Source organism: Petaurus breviceps, unplaced genomic scaffold (assembly GCF_028583685.1).
Source record: "Petaurus breviceps papuanus isolate PSGF00001 unplaced genomic scaffold, PetGlider_PUasm1.0 90760, whole genome shotgun sequence".
In the NCBI taxonomy this organism is placed as follows: Eukaryota; Metazoa; Chordata; class Mammalia; order Diprotodontia; family Petauridae; genus Petaurus; species Petaurus breviceps.
In genome coordinates this window covers 1,275,641-1,298,681 of record NW_027187338.1, presented here as the reverse complement: position 1 = coordinate 1,298,681, position 23,041 = coordinate 1,275,641, and the positions used below count along the sequence as shown (strand labels likewise).

Here is a 23,041-nt window from a genome sequence, read left to right as displayed (position 1 = left end):
GGATGTCAGTCTAGAATTGGGAGGGGCCTGAGGAGAATAATATATCTGGTCTGGGAGATTAAAAATGGAAGAACAAAAATGAAAACCAGGGAATCCAGGCAAGAAGTTATCACAATGGAAAACAGGGTATAGGGTGGGATGGGCACTAAGGCAGAGTGTCTAATCAGGAATCAGACAGAGTCAAAAAGGCAAAGCAAAGGTGAACGCTTCCAGGGGGATTCAGGACATAGTTGCCTAATTTTCATGCCCAGCATTTCATGGTCTACACTCCATTCTCACTAAATGGCTGTCTGTGTCACCCTCACCAGCTGACACCTGTACAATCTTCCACATTTACCAGGGATAGGGTCCAGACACAATACTCCGGATGTGGTTTGATCAGTAGGAGTGCTCCCTCCCCACCTCTCCAAACCAGCTTGATCTGGACTCGGTCTTTTATTAATGCAGCCTAAGATCACATTAGGGTTTTGCTTTTGTTTTTGTTTTAGCAGCTACACCATCCTATTGGCATGCGTTAGGGTTATATAGTCATTATTCCCTCTCCCCATCCCCCCCCCAAGTAGTTTTTCACACGAATAAAGCCATATTTCCCCTAGCTTATATTTGTACAAGTGATGGTTTTCCACCTAAATTGAGGGATTTACATTTACCTCTATTCAATTTTATCTTGTTAGTCTCTGCCTATTGTTTCAGTTTATTCAAATCATTTTGGAGCTCGATTCAGCCTTCCAAAATAGGAACTATCCATTTCAGCACCATATATTCTGAGCTAGCATGGTTGGGGTTTTTGTTGGTTTTTTTTTTTTACCTCTACACCTAAGACTTCACACACACACACACACACACACACACACACACACACACACACAGGCTGAACAGGAGGACAAACTGAACAGTAACATTGAACAGGAAAATATTGAAGAGAATATTTGGAAAGAGCTCCAGGTTCAAGACCTGGCTCTGTGACTTTTAACAAGTTGGACCACCTCCACCTCTCTAGGCTTCAGTTTACTCACCTTTAAAATGAAAGGGTTGGGCCAAATAATTGCTAAGGTATCTTCCAACTTTAATTCTACACTCCTACAATCCTAATACCAGATCCCTAAGTTCCATCACTAGAGATCTCTTTCATGGTTGAAACAGATACATTCATCTACTGTAATCAAGTATAACTATTCAACAATCCATGTAACAATACTATCAACAATAATACCATCTTGAATCTCTAATGTTTTTTATAAGGATGCAAGCAATGCCTAGCTAAAATCAAACTCTACTCTATGTATGTCATTTCCCTGTTCTACTAGTACTTCTCCCACCCCACCCCCAAAGGGGAAAAAAATGAAGTTATTTTCAATGGCCTGTCAACACTGCATTCTTTTCTAAGTACTCATAATCCACCTACTTATGAATCCATTCTAGAATTTTGCAAGAATTCAGTACCAAGGTTACTGGTCCACTCTCTCCAGAATTCACCTTTCCTCTGCTTATTCTAATTCATAACAACCTTGCCTGTTTCAAGTCTTCTGGAACCTTTTCCATTATCCATGATTTCTTTTTTGAGTTAGCAAAAATTCAAAGGCTGTCAAAGAGAGAAATAATGAATCATTCAGAGAAGCTAAACTAAACTAAATTCTCTGACTCCTGAGAACAAGAGTGAATCAGGATTAGTGGGGTGGCTTCCTTGGGTCTCTTCTTTGTCTCTTCATTGGCTTCACCCATTTCTAGAAATGATAGCTGTCCAGTGTCAACAATTTGCTCAGACATTGTGCATTATTCCTGGATCCATGACATAAAGGACAATGTAAAAATAAAAGATATTGACTAGTTGGCATCCCCCTCCAGAATAATGACTAAGATAGTATGCTGTTCATTTCCCAAACAGCAGTTCAGTATACAGTATAACACAGAAGAAAGATGAAAACTGCTATCCATCTGAAGCCAAAGGGAAAAAAGCAGGCAGAAAAGTTAGTGTTGGAAAAGGACGTCGAAATAAATATTTCCATCCAGCTAAGGCATTTGAAGTCTGCTGCAAACACAATATTAATAATCTCCTATTTCCATGACAGAGTCTCACAGTACCACTGAGGCTGCAGTCGTGCTATGATGGCAAAGTGGTTTGCATTTCTCTATTAGAATGTGAGGTGGTGGAAATGATGATGATGATGGTAGTGGTGATGAAAATGGAGGAGGAGAATGAAGAGAACAGGAAGATAAAAAAGGATGAAGAAACATTACATCTTAAAAGCTATAAATGGGCACAGAATATTTCAGCTTGTTAAAAAAAAACTTCCAGGTTAAGTTGCCTATATTTTGGAGGAAAAAACTGAGGTAATGAGGAAGGAAGTCACTTGACCAATGTCACAAAGAAAGTAAATAATGGAGCTAGGACTCAAAGCCCAATCTTCTGACTCTCAGGCATGTGTCCTTTGTATTGGGCTGCCATTAATATTCTGATTTTGCAGAAAATGTCTATATTTCACAGAAACCTTATATTTTTGTGACAGAATTTTAGAATTGGTCATTCAGTCCTATCCTCACCTGAATAAGAATGACCTCTAGACATCACACCCAACAATTATCATTCAGCCCTTGCATTAAGACCTCAAATAAGGGGTCCCACTACCTTCAAAGGCAAATAAATGCATTCCATTTGGCGGTGGCTCTAATTAATAGGAATGTTTTCCTTATATTGAAATGTTCTTCTTTGCAACCTTCACTCATTGTTTCTAGTCCCAGTCTTTGAAGCCCAAAATGACAGCTCTTCAGATAGTGAAAGATAACTATTCTCTCCTCCTATTCCCCAAGTCTTCTCTTCTTTATGCTGAATATTCTCAGTTCCTTCAGTCAATTCCATGTATACTGTGATCCATCTCAAGATCCTTCTCCATCCTGGTTACCTTCCTATATCTATTTCCATTTTGTTCTTCCTTCTTAACATATGGCACCCAGAACTAAACACAATATTCTAGATGTAGTCTGAACATGGCAAGCGCAGTACCAGTACTTTCTCCCTAATTCTGGTCACTATACCTCTCAATACAGCCTCTGGAAAAAAAAATACAGCATCTGATTTGCATTAGCTTTCTTGCCAGCCAAATCACACTATTGGATCCCATGGAGCTTTTGTTCCACTAAGACCCACCATATTCTTTTTAGATACTGGACTTAGGTCTACCTACACAATTTCTATATTATATTGGTTAAGTTAATTTTTTTAATAATGTATAAGAATTAAATTTATTCCCATTCCCATTCAATTTCATCTTAATTCATCCTAATGTTCTGGCCTGTTGAGATCTTTTAGAATCCTGATTCTGTCACTCAGTATATTAGCTCCTGGTCATAGCTTTGTGTTATCTGCCACTTTGATAAGCATGGCACCCTGTGCCTTTATCCAAGTCAAGGATAAACATTCAACCACACAGGGCCAAGGAGAGATTGCTTGGGTTCCCAAACAGAGACTTCTTCTCAAACGAACATCAGACCATTAATGACTAATCTTTGGATCTAGCCTTTTGTCCAGCTTCAAAGTCACCTAATTGTACTATGACATAACCTCTATCTCTTTCTATTTTCTACAAGAATAGCAGGAGAGATTCTATCAGATACTCTGCTAAAATCTAGGGACATCTAAACCTGGGTATAAAGCAAAGATTTCAGTGACAGGTTGGGAGAGGTCTCACAATTGCCTTCCCCTATGTTTGAGTTTGTAGCTCTGTGAATCCGGATTTGAATGCTTAGTTTTTCTGAAGGAAATAGAACCTTTGAAACAACTGACTCGTGTTACTCGTGTGCAAGAAAGTCATTATCAGTTCAGTATTGAGCATATTTTGCATGGTAGGCCTCAGTTTTTTCATCTGTAAAATGGAGGAGAAGAGAAAAATACCAGATGATCTCAACAATCCCTTTTCAAGCTAAAGTCTATGAGCCTTTGATCTTTGTCCTTGGCAAGGAAGCTTTAGTCAAGTCATCTTGGTGTGGTCATAGTTCAGAGTAAGGACATGATTATGGGGAGAGGAATTATTGATCCTGCTGCTCCCTTGTTAATATGGGTGATCCTGCATGAAAACCTCCACAGGAAGAGGTCTATCCAGGTCATTTGGCACTCTTAGCTCAGGTGAGTGCTCCCAGATGCTCATTTCTGATGGCAGCAGGGAGGAAATCCCACCTGGCACTGGTCTTTCCATTAGCTCAGTGTCTGATGACTTGCTTCATGAGTACTGGTTGTGTTCTAACGAAGGGGAATCCTTTTTAAAATGAGGTCACTATGAGAATGAAAATAGCAGAACTTCTCTAATGGCTTCCTAAATCTCTCTTCTAGAAGGGATGGGGGGAGGGTAGGGCTAGGCAAACCTTGCATGGAATGTCAGACCTAGGAGAGACCTCTTTAAAGATTAATTACTAGATGAGCCCACTAAGATAATGGAATCTGAGACCTGAGAAGTAATTTAGTTCAACTCCTCCATTTTCCATATGAAAGAACTAAAGGTCAGAGAAATGTGTTAAATGACTTTCCCAAGGTCTCACAGAGAATAAGATACAACTTGATCACAAGCCATTCAGCTTTAAACCCAAAGCATTTCACATTTCCCATTTCCCTGACCTCCCCTTCTCTCCTACCTGCTTCTCCAAATCCTTCTTATCACTCCTCCTCCATGAAGCCTTCCCTGACCACTTTAGGCCACACAGGTCTCCCTGTGCTTTTAAGTGCTTTTCAGCTCTACTCCCCTGTGTGGTTTCTGCCATGGTCCAGAGAGAGTAGAGAGGAAATAATGGGCAAGGGAAATGAGTGGTAGCAACAAGAAGGATTCAGGGGTCTAAACGTGGCCAGACCCTGGAAGACACAATGAGTCAGGAAAGCTCCAAGTTGGGGAAAGAGACCAAAAAAATGGTAAGAAATAAATACAGCAATAAATGGAGCTTCAGCTGGGAGTCAGAGTGATTCTTTTTGTTCAAATTATCTTTAAAACTTTTCATTTGAATCTGTTTAATAAGAAAAGGCTTACCCAGAGGAAGAAGTATTTTTTTAATGTGACTGGGGAGTTGAATTGGAAAGAACATCGTAACAAAGATATTAAAAAGGGGATTAAATCAAACCACTAGTGCACCACTCTGTGGGCTCCCAGGAACCTAGGACCAAGGCACTTAAACCTGTAATGTTCAGTGAAAAAGGAGCCTCCAAAAGTGGGCCATAAATCCTGCTTGAGCTCCCCTCTTGATGCACTAGACACACTGTACCATCAAAGTCACAAAAGGGGATTGGGTATGTGTTATTGAGATCAACATCCTTTGAACAAGGCACACATTAGCAAAGGTTACCTGCTCAACAGCCACTCCTCCAAGAGGACTTCTGGGATTGCAGTAGGGATTAAGGCCAGGAGAGGGTGGCTAAGATTCATGCTGGGACTGGCTCCACATTCTCCAAGGGAGACTCACAAAAGGCAAACACTCTACAGCAGTTGTCCCCCCTGCCCCCAGTATCTCTAAGGCCCAGACAAGAAAGGGAGAGTCTTCTTTAATACCCCCTTCTCCAAACCCATCCCCCTCCCCATATACTTGATCTATCACCAAGCTCTGTCATCTCCTTCTTTGAAGTGTCTTTGAAGGGGAACTTTTAGCTCCATACCCAAAGTCACCACTCTGATCTTGAGTCCTTATGTCTTCACATATAAATGATCATAACAACCTCTTAATCACAGGCTACTATTAGGGAAAGAGCCCTGGAGTAAGAAGACCTGGTTTTGAGCTCCAGATCCAACACCCTTGAGCTATATGACCATAAGGATGTGAACTGATCTCTCTGAATTTCAATTTCTGTTTCTCTAAACTAGGAAGAAAAAGATGTGTACTAACTACCTCACCAGGATGCTGAGGGGAGGAAATGGAAGAATGAAAGGAAGATTCTTTGTAAAGTGCTTTGTAACTGCCAGCTATTATCCTCTTCTTCCTCCCCCCTTACCATTATCCCATACATCCTACACACCCACTGACAGACTGATTTTCCTAAAATATCCCATTTTATCACATCACTCTCTCACTCAAGAACCCATGGTGGCTCCCTAGTAACCATACAATATAATCTTAATTTCCCTCAAGGCCCACCACAGTCCAGCTCCAGTTAACCTTTTGTATAGTGGGAGGAAGACTATGCATAACCTCTTGGACAGACCACTGGATGGGGAGCTTCCAGAGGGGCATCAAGAGAGTGTCATCTGTATTAGAGACTGCCTATATGGACTAGTGAGAAAACAAGGATCTAGGAGAACTGATACCTCTGAGTAAATTGAATGCCACAAAGTCATCAAAGCCAGATGGGAAAGAGAAACTAATGAAATAATAGTCATTCATATTTATATAGTGCTTTTAGGTTTGCAAAGCACTTCACATCCATTATCTTATTTGATCCTCACAAAAACCTTGTGAGGCAGGTGTTATTATTGTTTTCATTTTACAAATGAGGGAATTCAGAGGTTAAGTGATTTGCCAATACACTTACATAGTTTTAAGTGAGTGTCTCGGTTTCCTGACCCAGGTTTTCTGACTCCAATCTCAATTTGGACAAAAATATAAGATGGAATCATCAATACGGGAATTCAGTAAATCTTTTAAGTCATGACGACAGATATGAATATGAATGAATGACCCTCCCAGTCATACTATTCTCTGATCAGACCCTCTGCAGCTCAATGTTATATTCAAAATATATTCTACTCATCTGGGTGCAAAACATTATCTTGCAAAGAAGCTAGACCCCTTCTTACCTCTGTGTCTTTGTTTCTTCTATTTCCTTGACCTCCCCTTTTCTCCTACCTGCATCTCCAAATCCTTCTTATCCTTCCTCCTCCACAAAGCCTTCTCTGACCACTCCAGGCCACATAGGTCTCCCTGTAGTCTGAGCCCCTCTTGGACATCAGAGTTATAAATATCTTGTTTAATATATAACAATTCTCCTGTTTTTTCATGTGTGTCTGAGAGTCTTGTACCTCCAACCAGATTTCTTGTTCCTTTCAGGCAAAGATCAGGTCTTAGAATGATAGAACCATGGGATATCAGCATTGGAAAGAACTTTAGAGATAAACGCTTAAGGAAAGGTCATACTTGAACACTGGTATCCCCACAGTGTCAAGCCCAGGATTAAACACTTAGTAATTGTCTATAAATGCTTGTTGAAGGAAAAGTCTTTCCTTCATAAATTAGCTCCTGGTTGTCCAAACCCACAGCATCCAGGACACGTGTTGATTCCAGCTCCATGATGCCCCCGGGGTTTATATAACACCTGCTAACTAAGCAACCAAAGCTTCACTCATATCATTCTGAGGCCAGATTTCACCACTTGACATTTACTTGTCAGGAAGAAAAAAACATAAATCCGTATCTGAGCCAAATAACGTATGGGCTTCACTGTCTGATCAATTTCTCCCATCTAAAATGGCCTTGTGTTGTATCTTCTGATCCAAGGTTGGTGATCCTTGCATCCAGACTGAAGGGCACCTGGTCTACCTCTGTGCTTCCTTCCCCTGCTCCTACTGGTGCCCAACCCAATGCATCTGGACTAGCTCCCTGGGATTGGCTCCCCAACAGCCACCACAGGAAAGTCGATGAACAGGGGCCATCAAGGGCAGATGGCGACAAGTGCTCTGTGTTTCCTTCCATAGCCACAGCCTCCTGGGTCTCCTTCCCCCAGATGGCTCATGGTCTGAATGCTATGCAATATAGTAGAGAGCATAATGCTTCTTGGCCTGACCATAGGATGGAATTAGACAGGGAGGAGGGAAGAGTACAAAGAGTTAGATGTACGCTGCATGTACAGAAAAAAAAAATCGTTATCATTAGACCTGCCCATGCATAGAGTGGGCTGCCTCAGGAGGTAGTGACCTCCCCTTCACTAGAGCTCTGTAAGTAAAGGTTTGCATTTCTAAACAGGTATGAGTTGAACTAGACTAGATGGACCCTGAGAGTCTCTCATTTTTGGGGAACACTCCTGATTTGTTGGGAATGTTGCAGAGGGAAGTTTGTATCAAATGGTAGTGATGAGATGAAGTGATGATGTCCTGACGTCTCTTCTGGTTCTGGGATTCTAGGACACTGTGACTTTTCATATAAGACACCAGTTGATCTTGTTTTTGAACCTGTCTTGTTTACAGGGTCCTAGCCCATTCATTTACACAACAATGAATTGTTAAGTGAGCACCTCTGGGGCATTGTGCTGGGACCTAAGGCTCACAGGAAAGTTTCCAGCTCAGGGACAGATGACACAAGATGATTTCTGGGATCCCTTACTCTGAGGATCTGTGATGTGTGAAGAACACACATATACATCACTCCAATGGTAAGCACCATTGCAGCAGGGAGAAAAACATAGTGTCTTTGTGGCTGGGGGGTAGATGGTAGGGAGCATATTATTTTGACTGTCAGATAAACAACTATGGTTGTAAGCAACCTGTGAAAAAATGATAAGAGGTGGGAGACATACAGAAAGAAGTGGCAATGGGTCAACCCAATAATGAAGAAAGAAAGGCCTTTGATGGAAGGAGACAGCCAGTATTAAGGTGGGAAAGCACCCACCTTAGGGAAGATCACCAGAAATCAGAAGACTTCCCATTTAGCTGAGAGTTGCATGGAATTTTAAACCAATAAGGCAAAGAAGAGGTAGCAGACAGTTGGGCTGGATGAAACAGTTGGATGAGGAGGTAGTTTGACTGGGCAGTTTGTTGGGTTAAGAAGACAGTGATAGACTGAGCCCAAGCTGATGAACTGGGAACATGAGCAGGCTGAAGAAACAGGTTCATAGGCAGTTGGGCTGGGCAGACATTTGGACTGAGTGGACAGCTGAACTGAGGCTAGTCTAAATGGGCAGTTGGGTTGGTGTGTGCAGGCAGTTGAAGTGGACTGACATTTGGGCTGATGAAGGAGTTGGATTGAGCAGACAGGCGGTTGGACTCAGGAGACAGTTGGACTGAGCCAGATTAGTCCAGAGGATTCTGGGAAGGAGGCTTGTTCTTTTTGAGGCAGACATTTGAAGGGAGAAATCACAAATTAGGAAGGCCTGGGGATGCTCCTGCCCTAAGATAGTGATACCCTGACCTTCAGCTTCAGTCTCTAGAAAATAGATTCAATCAGCAAGCTTAAAGCTGGCCAGCCTTGCAGCAAAGAGATTATATTGCTTTCTAAGATCTCTCCCATTTTTGCATTACTCACAAGTTACCTCTTATTCCTGTAAATCAGCAATGCAAAAAAAGAGACCCCTGCAGGTACCTGAGACCCTTTCAGGGAGTCATCAAGACCAAAACCATTTTCATAATGATACAGAAATGTTTTAATCTCTAACACAGTAAATATTGGTATCACTGACATAAATAAAAGTTCTTTGGGGTCCTTAATGGGACTGCTGGGTGTCAAAGTAGATAGAATGTCAGACCTAGAGTAAGGAAGATTCATCCCCTGAGTTCAAATCTGGCCTCAGACACTAATTAATAATAGTCTTTTAAGAGTGCAAAGGGCCTGAGACCAAAATTTGAGAGTGGTTGCTATATATAAATCCCCTCACTTAAAACTGAAAAGGGGCTCCAGGCCTATAAATTGAAGAGAGGATAGGCTGTGATGGATTTTTAGCAAAAGTGTTTCCTTGTTTGTTAGGTGGGGAATCAGGAAGATATGCCTGAATATAAAGTAGACCCGTGACCTCTAAAGGACTCAAGGCGTTTGAAGTGTGCCAGCCTGGAATGGAATTTTGTTCTTGTCAGGATGGTAGAGATGAGATCCTCTCCTGGGATTTTCTCCAGAGTGCTGATGGTGGGTATCATTTTTATATATGCGGAGTGGGGGGAGAGACACAAAGTCAAGAATGAAACAACATTCTTGACTAAAGCATCATGGAAGACTTCTCGGAAAGGGTGACATTTGAGTAGGGCATGATTTTAACAGGCTGACACTGAGGGAAATAGTCCAGTTAAAGGGAAAAATAAAAAGCTTGAGCAAAACTCCAGGGTGGAGGATGCCGAGTAGTCCAATCTGGGTAGAATACAAAGGATAATTAGGGGGATAGTGTGTGATAAAGCTGGAAAAATGCATTGGGGTCAGATTTTAGAGGACCTTGAATGACAGGATGAGGAGTCTGAGCTTTATTTAGTAGGCAACAGGGAGACAGTAAAGTATTTTGAAGAGGAGAATAACATTCTTGACACTGTGTTTGAGGAGGATTAATAGGGTAGGGGTGGTTAGAGATAGATCAGTGATGGGGAGAGAATAGAGGGAAATCAGTTAGGATACTAGCAAAATAGGTGAAGCAGAAGATAATGAGAACCCAAATGATGCACATGTTCTCTAGATTTAGAGCTGTAAGAGACCCTAGAGACCAGCTGGTGCAAGCTCCTCATTCCACAGAAGATGAAACTAAGGCCCCAGAGAAGCTGAGACTTGCTTCTCAACGTCACAGGAGAAGTAAATAGCATCACTAGATTTCGAGCCCAGGACTTCTGACTTCAGATGCACCGTCTGCCCCATCATTACCATATGTCGGGAGTGAAAGAAAAAGGAGGGTGAGACAAGTTCTGCAGCAGACTGCCCCCTCTCTCATCCCTACCCTCTCGCTAATCTTCAATCTGTGCCTGTCTATTGTCTGTTTCTCTACTGCCTAGGGACATGCCCAAGTTTCTTCCATCCTCAAAAACTTTCACTTGACTTGTTCATCCCAGCCTGGTATCTGCTTAGATCTCTCCTCCAATTGTAAGCTAAACTACTTGAGAAAATTATGTACAAATGGTGCCTCAGGTTCCTTTCTTTTTCATTCTCTTCTTAACTCTCTGTACTCTGGCTTCTGATCACATCATTCAATCGAAATTGGACTTTTGGGACGGCTAGGTGGCGCAGTGAATAGAGCACCGGTCCTGGAGTCAGGAGGACCTGAGTTCAAATCCAACCTCAGACACTTAACACAAAAACTAGCTGTGTGACCTTGGGCAAGTCACTTAACCCCAATTGCCCTCCAAACCCCCCCCCAAAATGGACTTTCTCAAGTTATCAGTTGGGAATTCTAGTGGCTTCCCTCCCCTCAATATTTTACCTACTTGACCCCTCTGCAGACTTTGGTACTGCTTCTTCATCACTTTGATATTCCTTTCTTGCTAGGTCTTTATAACACTGCCCTCTCCTAGTTCTCTTCCTACTTATTTGACTTCTCAGTTTCCACCATGGCTCTTCATCCAGATCATGCATGCCCATTAGCCATGAGTATCTCCCAGTGGTCTGTCCCAGGCCCTCTTCTCCCTCAACACTATTTTACTTGGTGATCTCATTAGCTGCCCTAAATTCAAATATCTCTATGCAGATTATTTTAAGGTCTACTTGTCCAGCCCTGACCTCCGGTCTCTCATTTCTAATTGCCTACTTAACATTTCAAAATGAACATATCAAACTCTATACATCAAAGCAAAACTTACTATCTTTTCCCCAAAACCCTTCCCTCTTCCTAAATTCCTTATTTCTGTTGAGGGTACCACCACTCAGGTTTGAAACCTAGGTGTCATTCTCAACTTCTCAGCTGCTATATGGAATCTGTTGCCAAGGTCTATTGATTTTACCTTCATAACATCTCTCACATATGCCCCCTTCTCTCCTCTGACACTGGCACCGCCCTGGTGCAGACCCTCGCTCATCACTTCTGAGGACTATTGTAATAGCTGCTTGTGGATCTGCATGCCAAAAGTCTCTCCCTACTCCAAGCAAATCTCCTTTCAGCTTTCAAATTAATCTTCCATAAGTACAGATTTAACTGCATCACTCTTTAATTTGATAAACACTAGGGGATTGTTACTGACTCCAGGATGAAATAGAAAATCCTCTGGCTATTAAAGCCATTCATAAATCTGCCCTTTCTATGTTTTACCCCTATGTACTCTGTGATCCAGGGACATTGACCCTCCTTGCTGTTCCTTGAATGTGACGATATCCTGAGTCTAAAAATTTTGACTGGCTCTCTCCCACTTCTTATCTCTCTTGTGGCTTCCTTCAAGTCTCAGCCAAAATCCCACCTGCAAGAAGCCTTTCCCAATACTCCTTAATCTTGGTGCCTTCCCTCTGAGATTATCCCCAATTTATCCTGCATAGACCTTGTATGTATCTAGTCATTTGCATGTTTTCTCTACCCCCTTAGACTTCGAATTTCCTAAAAGTGAGGATTATTCTTTATCCCCCACACTTAGTTCAATTTCTGGCACATAGTAGGCACTAAATAAATTCCTGCTGACTGTCTGAAGGACTATCTGAAGGTCACTGAATGAATGGGGGTGGGACTCAAGGGTCAGTCAGAGATGACTGAGTTTTCAAGCCTGATTGATGGGGAGAATGGTAGTAATATTAACAGAAATAAGTCAGGACAAGAGGCCATACTTAGAAAAAGATAATAAGCTTAGTTTTCGAGTTTGCTATTTTGTGAGACATCCAGGAAATGTTGAATAAACAACTGGAAATTTAGAACTGGAGGACTAGAGATATTGGGGGTTGAAAATGGGAAAGGGAGGGAAGAAGGGAAGAGAGAAACAGAGATAGAGAGATTCCCAAGGTCTTGGAGATACAGGGCCTGAAAATGATAAGAACAAGCTGGATTGGGAGGAGAGGAGGACAGATACTTGTCTCAGGTGTTTAGGTCCTACACCTAGACTTTAGGGTTGGGAGAAGGAGAATCCAAATGAGTGAGATACAAACCAGCCTTTCCAGACCTAATTAACCTGGTAAGAAAGCATAATCCAATCTGTCACTGTGGAAAGTGCATTAAAATGATTTTAAAATGTCATATTATTGTAATGAAAATCCTTGGAATACTCAGAAGAGAAGTATCAATTATTCCTTCTGGCTTCACTTCTCTAAGATGAACAGGGGAGCCTCCTGTGCCCTACACTTGAGGTCAACCAACTTGGTCTTGTCTTTTCTAAAATATGGTGCCCCAAACAGAACATGGTGTGTACCACATCCTTCCTGCTGACCTGCTTCTCCTTCTAACTTTACTATTTCTCTTGGTAAAATGAACCCTTCCTTCTCTCCCTCAACCCACATCCACTTAACTTTCCAAGGATTTTGTGGGATTGTCCTCTCAGGGTTCTCTTTCTATCTATCTGGTCAATCCATCTGAGTCTCCTCTGATAGACTTACAATGACATCCTGCCTGGTGTGTGTGGGGCCTCCAACATCCTGGCCTCAGACCTCTTCTCCTTCTACATTCTCTTCCTTGGTGATCCAGTTGTAAGGTAATCACTGCTGGATTTGACTATCATCTCTATGCACACAACTTCCAAATGGATACATCCCACTCTCACATATCTCTTCTGAGTCTCACACCATCAGTTGTCTTTTAGACATGACAACTCCACATATCCAAATCAGAGCTCATCTTTTCCCTAACCTACTGTTCTTAACTTCCCTATTTCTGTTGACTACATCACCATCCTTCCCATCAGGGAGATTTGCAACCTAGAAGTCATCTGCTCCTCTTCATTCTTCCTCTCCCTACATAGCTAATTATTGGCAAATATCTTGTCTATTCTTCCTCTTCAATTTCTCCACCATACTCATTCAAGCTCTCATATTTCATTTGTTATTACAATAGTCTCCATATTAGTCTCCCTACATGCAGTCTCTCCCCTCTCCGGTTCATCCTTTGTGGAGCTGCTAAAAGACTAAAGCCCAGATCTGATAATGCCACCTCCCTGCTGAAGGAGCTGCAATGGCTCCCTATTGCCTCTAGAATGAAGCATAAACCCCTCTAGATGACAATTAGAATCTTTCTAGGCTGATTGCCTAATCCACTCCTTAGACCCAGTGAGATCAGCAACGATCCAGTCCTTCAAGGCCTTTCCTGACTTCCTCAGTTGTTATTGTCCCAATCCCTTGTCAAAACCCCTTTGTATGCGTTTTGTATATACCCTGTATTTGTCTGTAGACATGTTGTATTCCCTTAGCAGAGAATAAGCTCCTGGGGGAAGGAACTGTCTCACTTCTTTGTTTATGTCCCCAGTACATAGCAGTGTCTGGAACATACTGAGTGCTTTAAGAAAATTTTTTTGGATTGACTCTCTGCAAGCATCTTTTAAATTTGCCTTCTCTTTTCAGTAGATCAGAAGATCCTTTGTGGTTAGCAAATTGTTTTTGCTTGTAGAAAAGGGATCATAGCTTCACATCTTGAGGGGATCTCAGAGGTCATCTACTTATCCCATATTTTGCAGGTGAGACAGCTGAAACTCAGCAAGAAAAGTCACTTGCCCAAGATCATGCCCCTGGGAAGGAGTTGTCAGGATTCATCCCTCAGTTCTTTGACTCCAAAACCTTAGAAGACCAGGCCCCCATGTCCACTATTTTATTTCTATAGCCTCCTAACAGTTATTTCGACCTCTTCTCTAATGTATTCATCATACCACTGCCAGGATAAACTTCTTCACACACAGATCTGATTGCAATATGTTCTCACGTGACTCTTCTGTTCAGTGTCATTCTACTATTAGCCAATGAGCAAGTGAAAATTCCTCTGCTGTCTTTAAGGAAACCTCCACACTGTCCCAAGCCCATCCATTCAGCATTATTCCCTACTATGTACTTCCAAACACTCTAGCCAAGTCAGCTCCATGGCCTACCCAAACTACTCATGGCCCATTCTCCCATCTCTATCTTTAAAAAAACAAAACTATCTTCTTTTTATCCAGAATGCCTCCTGCTCCTTCTTTACCTGCTGAATTGCTGCTCACCCTTTAAGGTCCAAGACAAATGGTACCTCCACCAGGAAGCTTTCCCTGATCTCCCTCATTCCTCATCTAGTGCTATGATGGTACCTCTCTGAGACTTTTCATGTATTGTTGTATATTAAAGCTATCTGTGTTGTCAGTCTCCCCCCAGTCACACTTGACTATAAGTTTCATTAAGGCAGAGCCCATGTCTTATCTAAAGTTTATCTGAACCAACTCTCTAAGCCAAGCCCTCTGGTTTGCACGTGGTAAGTGTTTAGTCAATGTCTGCTAAATGAACAAATGAAGAGGAAGGTCATCTGCAGAGTGAAGGGGAAGGCAAGGTTTGGGGTAGGGTTCAAGGAAAGAAGAGTAGATTTGGAGTAGCTACTGGTTTCCTATTCCTTTTTCCCCCTCCTAGGCCTGACCCTAGGCTTCCCCTTCTGGCTCAGGTCATAGTCTTGGCCTTGACTCTTGGTCCTTGTTCAGTGACATCTCCATCAGGCATATCCCATCCTGACTCTAATAGGTTTAGGAAATGTGATGGCTGGGGAGTCACTTTTCCTATGTGAGTTTATGTCCGGACCATGTGATTGGAAAGAGATCTTCGCATTCTCAGTCTAAAGTGGACAAATCAGGACTTTGGGTACAAAGGGAAGGGGAATTAATTTCTAATAGAACTCTTAGCAGTGGGCTAGACTGTCTCAGGTGGTGAGCTGATCACTTGAGTCACTAGAAATGTTGAAGAAGAGGCCAGATGACCACACTGAGGAAGCCATAAAGAGGCTCTTGGCATTGGAATAAGGACTTGGACCAGATGTTGCTTCTATGATCTCTTTCAATTTTCAGATTCCATGCTTCACTTATTCCTCCATTCATTCAACTAACATTTAGAATCTTTCATCTAGACTTCCTGGGCTAACAAGACTTCATTCACAGTTGTTTACAGAGAGACTGAAGACTAATATCAGCAGACCTTTGTGGGTAATGGGTTATCTTTTGCTTCTCAAACAAGGATCATAACTTGAGATTCTGAAGGGATCCCAGAGGTCATCTACTTATCCCATATTTTGCAGATGAGGTAGTTCAGACCCAGCAAGAAAAGTCACTTGTTCAAGATCATGCCCCAGGAAGTATTCGTCAGGGCTCACACTTAAGTCTTCTGACTCCAAATCCAATATTCTTTCCACATATGTTGTCCTGGGGCCCAAGGGGTAGATCCAAGAGGACATTTGGAAGGAAAAGAATCGGAGTCTGTCTATTCTAGTGAGTCAGGAGGAAAATGTTTGGAAGTGAGATTATTAAGAAGGTAGCAACTTTGGACCAGATGAGGGGAAGGGCATGTGTTGTTAAATAAAATTGATGAGGCCACAAAGAACTCGACTGAGTCAAGTCTAATTATTGACAAAAATAGATCCTCTCAATGACTTTGGTAACTCAGTTTCCCTGTGTTAAAATGACAGTTGAAGTCAGTCTCTAAAGTCATCAGCATCTAATCTGTACTAGGCCTCAGGTGGGTGTACAATGCCTTCTTTTTCAGAGCCCAAAGTCCTCCATGCTGTGCTTGTCTAGGCACCATGCCTAGGCCCCAGCATCCCAGGAGCTCTCTTGCATCTACAACACTGGTGGAATGAAAGCCTCTTGCCATTCCATACCTGTGTGAGGGAACTGGGTATAGATATCCTCCAAGCTACACCTAACAGGAAGATCGTTTATTTTGTAACTTTTAAAAATGAAATACCTTTTAGAAAGGTCTCAGAACTTCTGATTTACCTTTCTAATTAGGTTTTGATGGAGGATAACAGCAATGATGCGAATAAAGTAGGAAGAGACATGCTTAAGTTTGGATAAAGGCAAAGCTCCCAGAAGCTGAAGGGTTAGTGGGGCTGATTAACGATAAAGCAAGCAGTTGCCACAGTGACAGAATGGGGGAATTGTGGCTGGGGGAGGGGTACAGCTGAGACATAGCAGCTCCTAGGAGCAGAGAATACAGCACCCACCCTGGCTGACAGGGGGGCTGGCAGCAGTGCTGAGGACCTATACCAAAGGTAGAAAAGGGAGGGGGATTAACTCACAAGCAGGAGCCCAAATCAGAGCCACCAATTTCAGACTACTGGCCTGGCCCCTCATCAGGCAACCCTGCCAATGTCATTTCACAATAAGATTTTTAATATATCGTAACACATCCTCCTGCAAAGTGAAGATACCTACGGTAATGCTCTTTGACTGATGGCCCATTTACAAAATGGTTTCGATGGAATCATCTGCCCCCTCTGATGGCATTTCACCTAATGTGTTTTCACAGACCCAATTAACAATGTTAGGCAGGATATAACTCGATTTTTTTAAGCTAGTGCACAAAATGTACTAGGGTAGAGCCATAATAACAGTCTGACCAATCCTGGTCACATGAACAAGATCAATCAACTTATTGATCCAGGTGCCCCGCTTAAAAGAAATATTCCCAGGTGTGACATCAAGACAAAGCCTGTCCCTCAGTGGGAGATGCTAAAGCTGCTCTTGAAACTGAGGAAGGCCAAGGTCAGCCCGTGTTCCTAGTGCTGTCCTGGGGACCTATCTACACAGACCTAAAGGCCCACAAAGCAGGGTAGTGATCAGAGTTCATCACATACACACATGCATATTTGGAACAGCTCCCAGGGTCTACTCAGACAGAAGCCACAGTTCACTCAGACAATGGGGGCAGCTTCCAGAGCTGGGGCTCATGCACACAGGCTGGAAAGCTCCCAGGACGCAGGCCAGAAAGTACCCAGAGCCAAATAGCTCATGTAATAATTGGCCCAATAGACTGGAGTTCACTGAAGCACATGATCTGATTAGTTTATTGAATGAATAGCCTGCATTTTCATAGTGCTTGCGCTTCTCATACATCATCTTCTCTGATTCTTATAACAACCCTGTGACTTAGGCACTGCAAGCATTATCTCCATTCTAATCTCCATTTTATAAGCGAGGAAACTACAGGGAAAAGGTGAAATGTCTTCCTCAGGGTCACACAGCTAGACCACATGCAGAGCCTGGCTTCATTATGAGATAGTTCCCAGAGCTAGGGGTCCCTGCAGAGGCTCCCAGAATCCCTCTGGGCACTGCCAGAGTAACTACCAGAGTAACTTACATTTATATAATGCCATCTAAGTCTACAAAATACTTTCCTTACAGTAGAAGGGAAGTTCCTTGAGGTCAAGGACTTCTTTGTTTTGTCTCCCTGTACTAAGCAACTTGCAAACACTGGGCTGGAAACCAGAGAAAATATGCCCTCAGTAGCAGGAGGAATTTTGGTAGAGGTGGGGGGTGGGGAGTGGGGCCTTGCACATAGGAAGTACTTAAATGTTTGTTGAACCAAATCACAGAACCTCAGGAAAAGGATCTCAGAGATGACCTAGTCCAATGTATGTCTGACCTGGAATCTCCTGTGTAGCATCCCAGTCTTTGTTGGAAAATGATCCACCCTAAGGATTGAGCCTGCTGCCTCCTGAGGCAGTCCACCCCACTTGTGGACAGTGCTCAGCATTACATCAAAACCTAAATTTGCCTCTCTGTCACTTCTATTCATCATTCTACTTCTTCCCGCTGGGGCCCAGCAGAACATGACAAACCCCTTTTCCATGTGTCAGTTCTCCAAGCACTAGATGGTTATCTCTGTTACCTCTAAATCTTCTATTCTCCAGCAAACCTTTACTGGGCATTCAGTCAGTGCTTGAATCACATGGCCTCTCGTCCCCTCACTAAACTGGTTACCCATCGGTGGAACTCTCCAGTTTATCAATGTCCTTCCTAAAATTTCTCACCCAGACTTGAAAATGTTGCTCCAGATGAGATCCAACTATGCAATAAAAAGATAGTACTAACATCCTTTCACGGCGGACGCCACTTAATACTGAGCTCTAATGTCTCTGGCTGTTCTATCACACCGTTGGCTCCTATTGTTATTTTTTTAAGTACAGCTATCCTTAATAAATTCCATCTTGCTCTAATCTGTCAATAGCTCCAAGACTGAGAATCATTTATAAAGACTAGAGAGCTCTCAGACACAACCTATGAAATGTTCAGATATGGCGCTAGATAACAAATACATGTTGAACAAATGAATAAAGAAATGAACGAGACTCATGTTCATAGAGCACATAGTTTCGCAAGCCTGTGCTTATGCTTATAGTTCAGATAGTTCCCAGACTGGGGATGATGGTTAAAGGTCAGACAGCTCCCAGAAAGCACTTCCTGGAAGCACACCACCTGGTCAGTTCTTTGACTTGAAGTTGGATACTTGTTAAATGAATAAATGATTGAGTGAGCTTCATGTGCATAGGTCACACAACTTACTCTCAGACCACAGATTATGCACACAGCCAGGATAGTTTAAGAATAAATGAGTGCATGGATCAATGAAGCTTGTGTACATGTCAGAGATCCCCAGACTGGGGCGCACACCCAATAACCAAACAACTCAAAGATTAGGATTCATATGCACTGTCAAACCTGCTCCTACACCTGGAGAATGAATAAATGAATGAATGAGACTCATGATCACAGGTTAGATGTTTCCCAGACTGAGTTTCATGTACAAAGTTTTATCTGCTCCTAGATCTGGAGTTGAATGAATGAGGTTCATGAACATAAATCAGAAAATTCCTAGGTTTGATCTTTATGACTATATAGGCCAGGCATTTCCCACATATCTGGCTCTTGTACATAGGCTATGCAGCTCCCAGAATGGGGTTCATATAGAAACTAAATACCGTATCAGCTCCTAAACCTGGGGCTAGATAATAAATTTTTGTCAGATGAATGACTGGATAGGTGTATAGATGAATGAATGAATGAATGAATGAATGAATGAATGAATGAATGAACTAATGAATGTGAGGTACACAGGCCAGACAGTTCCCTGATTGCGCTTCATGCACATGGGTTAAAAATCCACATCCAAGGTTCATGGACAAGCCAGACAGTTCCCAAACTCAAGGGTCATGCACATAAGCCAGAAAGTTTCCATAACTGGGATTCATAAACATAATCCATTCAGCTCCTGTATAGAGGCCAGTTAACTCCAGCAATTGGTATATTTGTCACAGTTTCAAATAAGCTTCAAAAGATGGGGCTTGCACTTTACAAGCAGATTCCTAAATATACTATGGTGATATAGTTGGTTTATGCCTGAACAGTTAGAATGAGGCTGTATCAGACACATCTGGGCAATTAAAAGTATAATAACTTGCGTTTTATACAATTTTTATTTAAAACTTTCAAAGTGCTTTTATATCTATCATCCCTTATCATCCTCACCACAATCCTGAAGGCAAATAGGACCAAGTTCATCATTCAGTTTAAAGTAGGGGAAACAGAGGTTCAAATCAATTTGCCCCAGCTCACACAGGTAATCAATGGCACACCCCAAACTAAAAGGAAGATCTCCTGACACCCATACATTTGCACCCCAGTCCAATTTTGAGGTCCACATACAAAGTTGAGGATTAAAGAAAAGAGAGGCCTGGAAGAAGCCAAGGCTATTTGGGGAAACCAAGTCCCATGTTAAAAACTATTCATGGCTAATGAACCAAGTGAATAACTTCCACCTAGATGTTGTCTGCAGGTCTGTTACTGCCATTGGCAAGTGCCTAATTTGAAGTGGGAAGACTTCACTCCTCATTCATCCAGAGGCAGTGTAGTTCAGTGGAAAGATCCTTGGAGTGAGAGGACTAGAGTTTGAATCTTGCCACACACCTGCATGGCCTTGGTTGGCTTGTTTTCTCTGTTACCATCTTGGTAAAATGCAAGGAACTGTATGATCTGCCTAGGACCAGCTCAGTGTTTGGGCAGACTGGCCTGCAGCTCTGCATGGAGCACTGCTCAGTTGCACCAAGCTTGCGATATTTGTTTCTCTAATGCAGCTGAGGCAAACTGAGAAGAGAGTGCCTTTAACTTCCTCCTCTCTGACAAGGACTGCAGAACAGGAGAGATGGGAGAGGAAGCAGCTGAGCTGTTTGCATCTTTAACCCACTGATGCGCTTAGGGCTTTCAATTCTCTGGGATCCAAAGGTAAGCTTTGCAACAGCCTATGAGCAGCCACTAACAGCTGGTCATTGCCTGGGTGCTGCTTGGATTAGCAAGCAAAGACTCTACCAACTCCCCAATGCCATTCTCCACTGTGCAGAACCATACAGGGGCCAGCAACACTTAATTATCATTTAGCCTCTAATTAGCACTTAATTATTAACACTTAATCCATCTGTAAAATGGGGACAGCACTATCTGCCTGGCGGGGATGTTTCCAGGAGTAATTAATTCAGGTTTGCAACACCCTTTGAAAACAGAAAACTTATGGAAAGACTAAATAGGGGCATGAATCATAGCCTTTCATTTCCTCTCCTGCCTCTCCCTCCCTATCCCCCAGCTCTTGTTCCCCTGCTTCCTCTTGCCCCCGCCTCTGCCCCAGTATAGACACTTGGCACTCCCAGACACAGGGTTTCCCAGCAGGAAATAGGCATATTTACAGCCATCTTCTAGAATGTGTTAATTTTCTATTATGGTCTTTGACGATGTCAGGGCTTTCCCAGTAAATATTTTGATGTGTGCTTTTGGAGAGGTTTCTGTAGCGGCTGAATGGGACAGCTGCTTCCCAAGCTGGGGGATTCCAGATGTGGCTCCACACCAAAAAGATCAGTTTATGTGATGGGAAGGAAAGTGAGTATCTCTGAAAAGCATCTCCCAAGAAATCCTCATCTCTAAACCATCTCTGAGGAGTCACTTGGGAACCCTGGAGGTAGGTAGACCACCAGGACTGGCAGATCATACTAGCTCTGATTAATGCAATTTTCTTGCCTCACATATCCAAGGCTTTGGGTGGAGAAGTGAGAAGGCAAGGAAGAAAAGTTGGCCCTTCATACCAGAACAGGCCCAAAAGGTGCCTCAACCATCATAGGGCACAACTGTTCCCAGGGCATTATTCCTTGCAGCCCCTGCGGGTTGTGGGCCTGGTGCACTGACTTGTTGGTATTGGAAAACCTAGAGGGAAATGTGAGGCATGGGGAAGGGAGGACAGTAGGCCAGCCACCATAGACTGACTGCAGATATGTAGCCAAGGGAAATATTCTCCACAAGCAACTGCCTCCCAAGGAATTAGACCTTTGATGCTCAGAGTCACCCAGCCCAAGTTTCTGTCATGGCAAGGGAAAAACACTCACTTATCCTGGAAAGTGCTGTCATGGTCTCTGAGGGCACCAACTGGGGCAGAAGTGGGTTGTGCTGGTACCATTGCTCCTGTCCTAGGTTGGAAGGCTTCTGGGAGGCCCTGGGCCCTCTTCCATATCTCATGGCAGGTCTTGTCCAGGCTGTCTTGAGGTGTGTCCTGGTGGATCCAGATATGCCTGGGGAACGGGCCCAGGGGTGAGGGGTGCTTGGTAGCCACCGTGGGAGAAGGGAGCCCGTTCCCGCTGGCCATCATCCTCCTCTCTTTGCAGAAGGGCCCTTGCCTGCCCAGGGCTCCAAGACAGACCATCCACAACCCCTCATTCACCAGAAATCGAGTTGGGGATAAGGAATTAAGGGGTCAGGTTTTTCTCTCTCTTCTCCAAGGACAATTGTTTTACAAGGCTATGTGTGTTTGTTCGTGTGTGTGAGTGTGTGTGTTCTGGGGGAGGGGTTATTTTAATTTTTTTTATTTGCTCTTTCCTTTTCTTTTGCCCCCCTCCCCCAGAAGAAAATATTGTAAAATAAAAGACAACAAACCTAGTAGCTTAGTAACCGTAGAATCCCTGGAGCTCAGGATCCTGGCAACTGGGTCGGCAGAATAACACTGGAGACAAGCTGAGAGGGGGAGCCAGGGGCCGGTAGGGCCCCTTCCTCCCGATGCTGCCACCGCAAGGAAATAGGGCAGCGGAGGCCTGGATAACCCGCCTTCACCTCCTTCACTCCCCCACGCTAGTTCAGTAATGGAACACCACCCCTCTCCCCTTTCTCTGCTCCCCTCCCGGCCTGAGGCGTTCACAACTGGGCACGAGACCCGCTCAGGAAGGGGGTGGGGGTGGGAGAGAGGACTCAGACCCTCTCCCATCCTTGTCTGCCTTTCCTGAACCTCTTGAGCCAACCGCCCTTCCGAGCCCCCTACCTCCCCAGTGCCCATCCTCCTACTGCCCCCGCAGCCCCATCCTGGGGATGAGGTAGGGGACCTAGGGATGGGGAGGGCAACAGAAAGGTCCGCAGCTCAGCCTCCAAAGCCCCAAGCTATCTGAAAGTCAATCCTTTCCATTTTACAGATGAGGCAAACGAGGCCCAGGGAGAAGTGTCTAGCCCTAGGGCACACAGGTAAGTAA

At 43.3% G+C, this 23,041-nt stretch overlaps 1 protein-coding gene across 1 annotated transcript in view; it reads right to left on the bottom strand.

Moving 5' to 3' along the window:
* Positions 1–22,227, bottom strand: part of CUNH1orf94 (chromosome unknown C1orf94 homolog) — a 64,576-nt gene extending 42,349 nt beyond the window's left edge. The window contains exon 1 of the mRNA XM_069068188.1: positions 21,914–22,227. Within this exon, the coding sequence (XP_068924289.1) occupies positions 21,914–22,227 (314 nt within the window). The remainder of the gene's footprint in view (positions 1–21,913) is intronic.
* Positions 22,228–23,041: the final 814 nt, after the last annotated feature.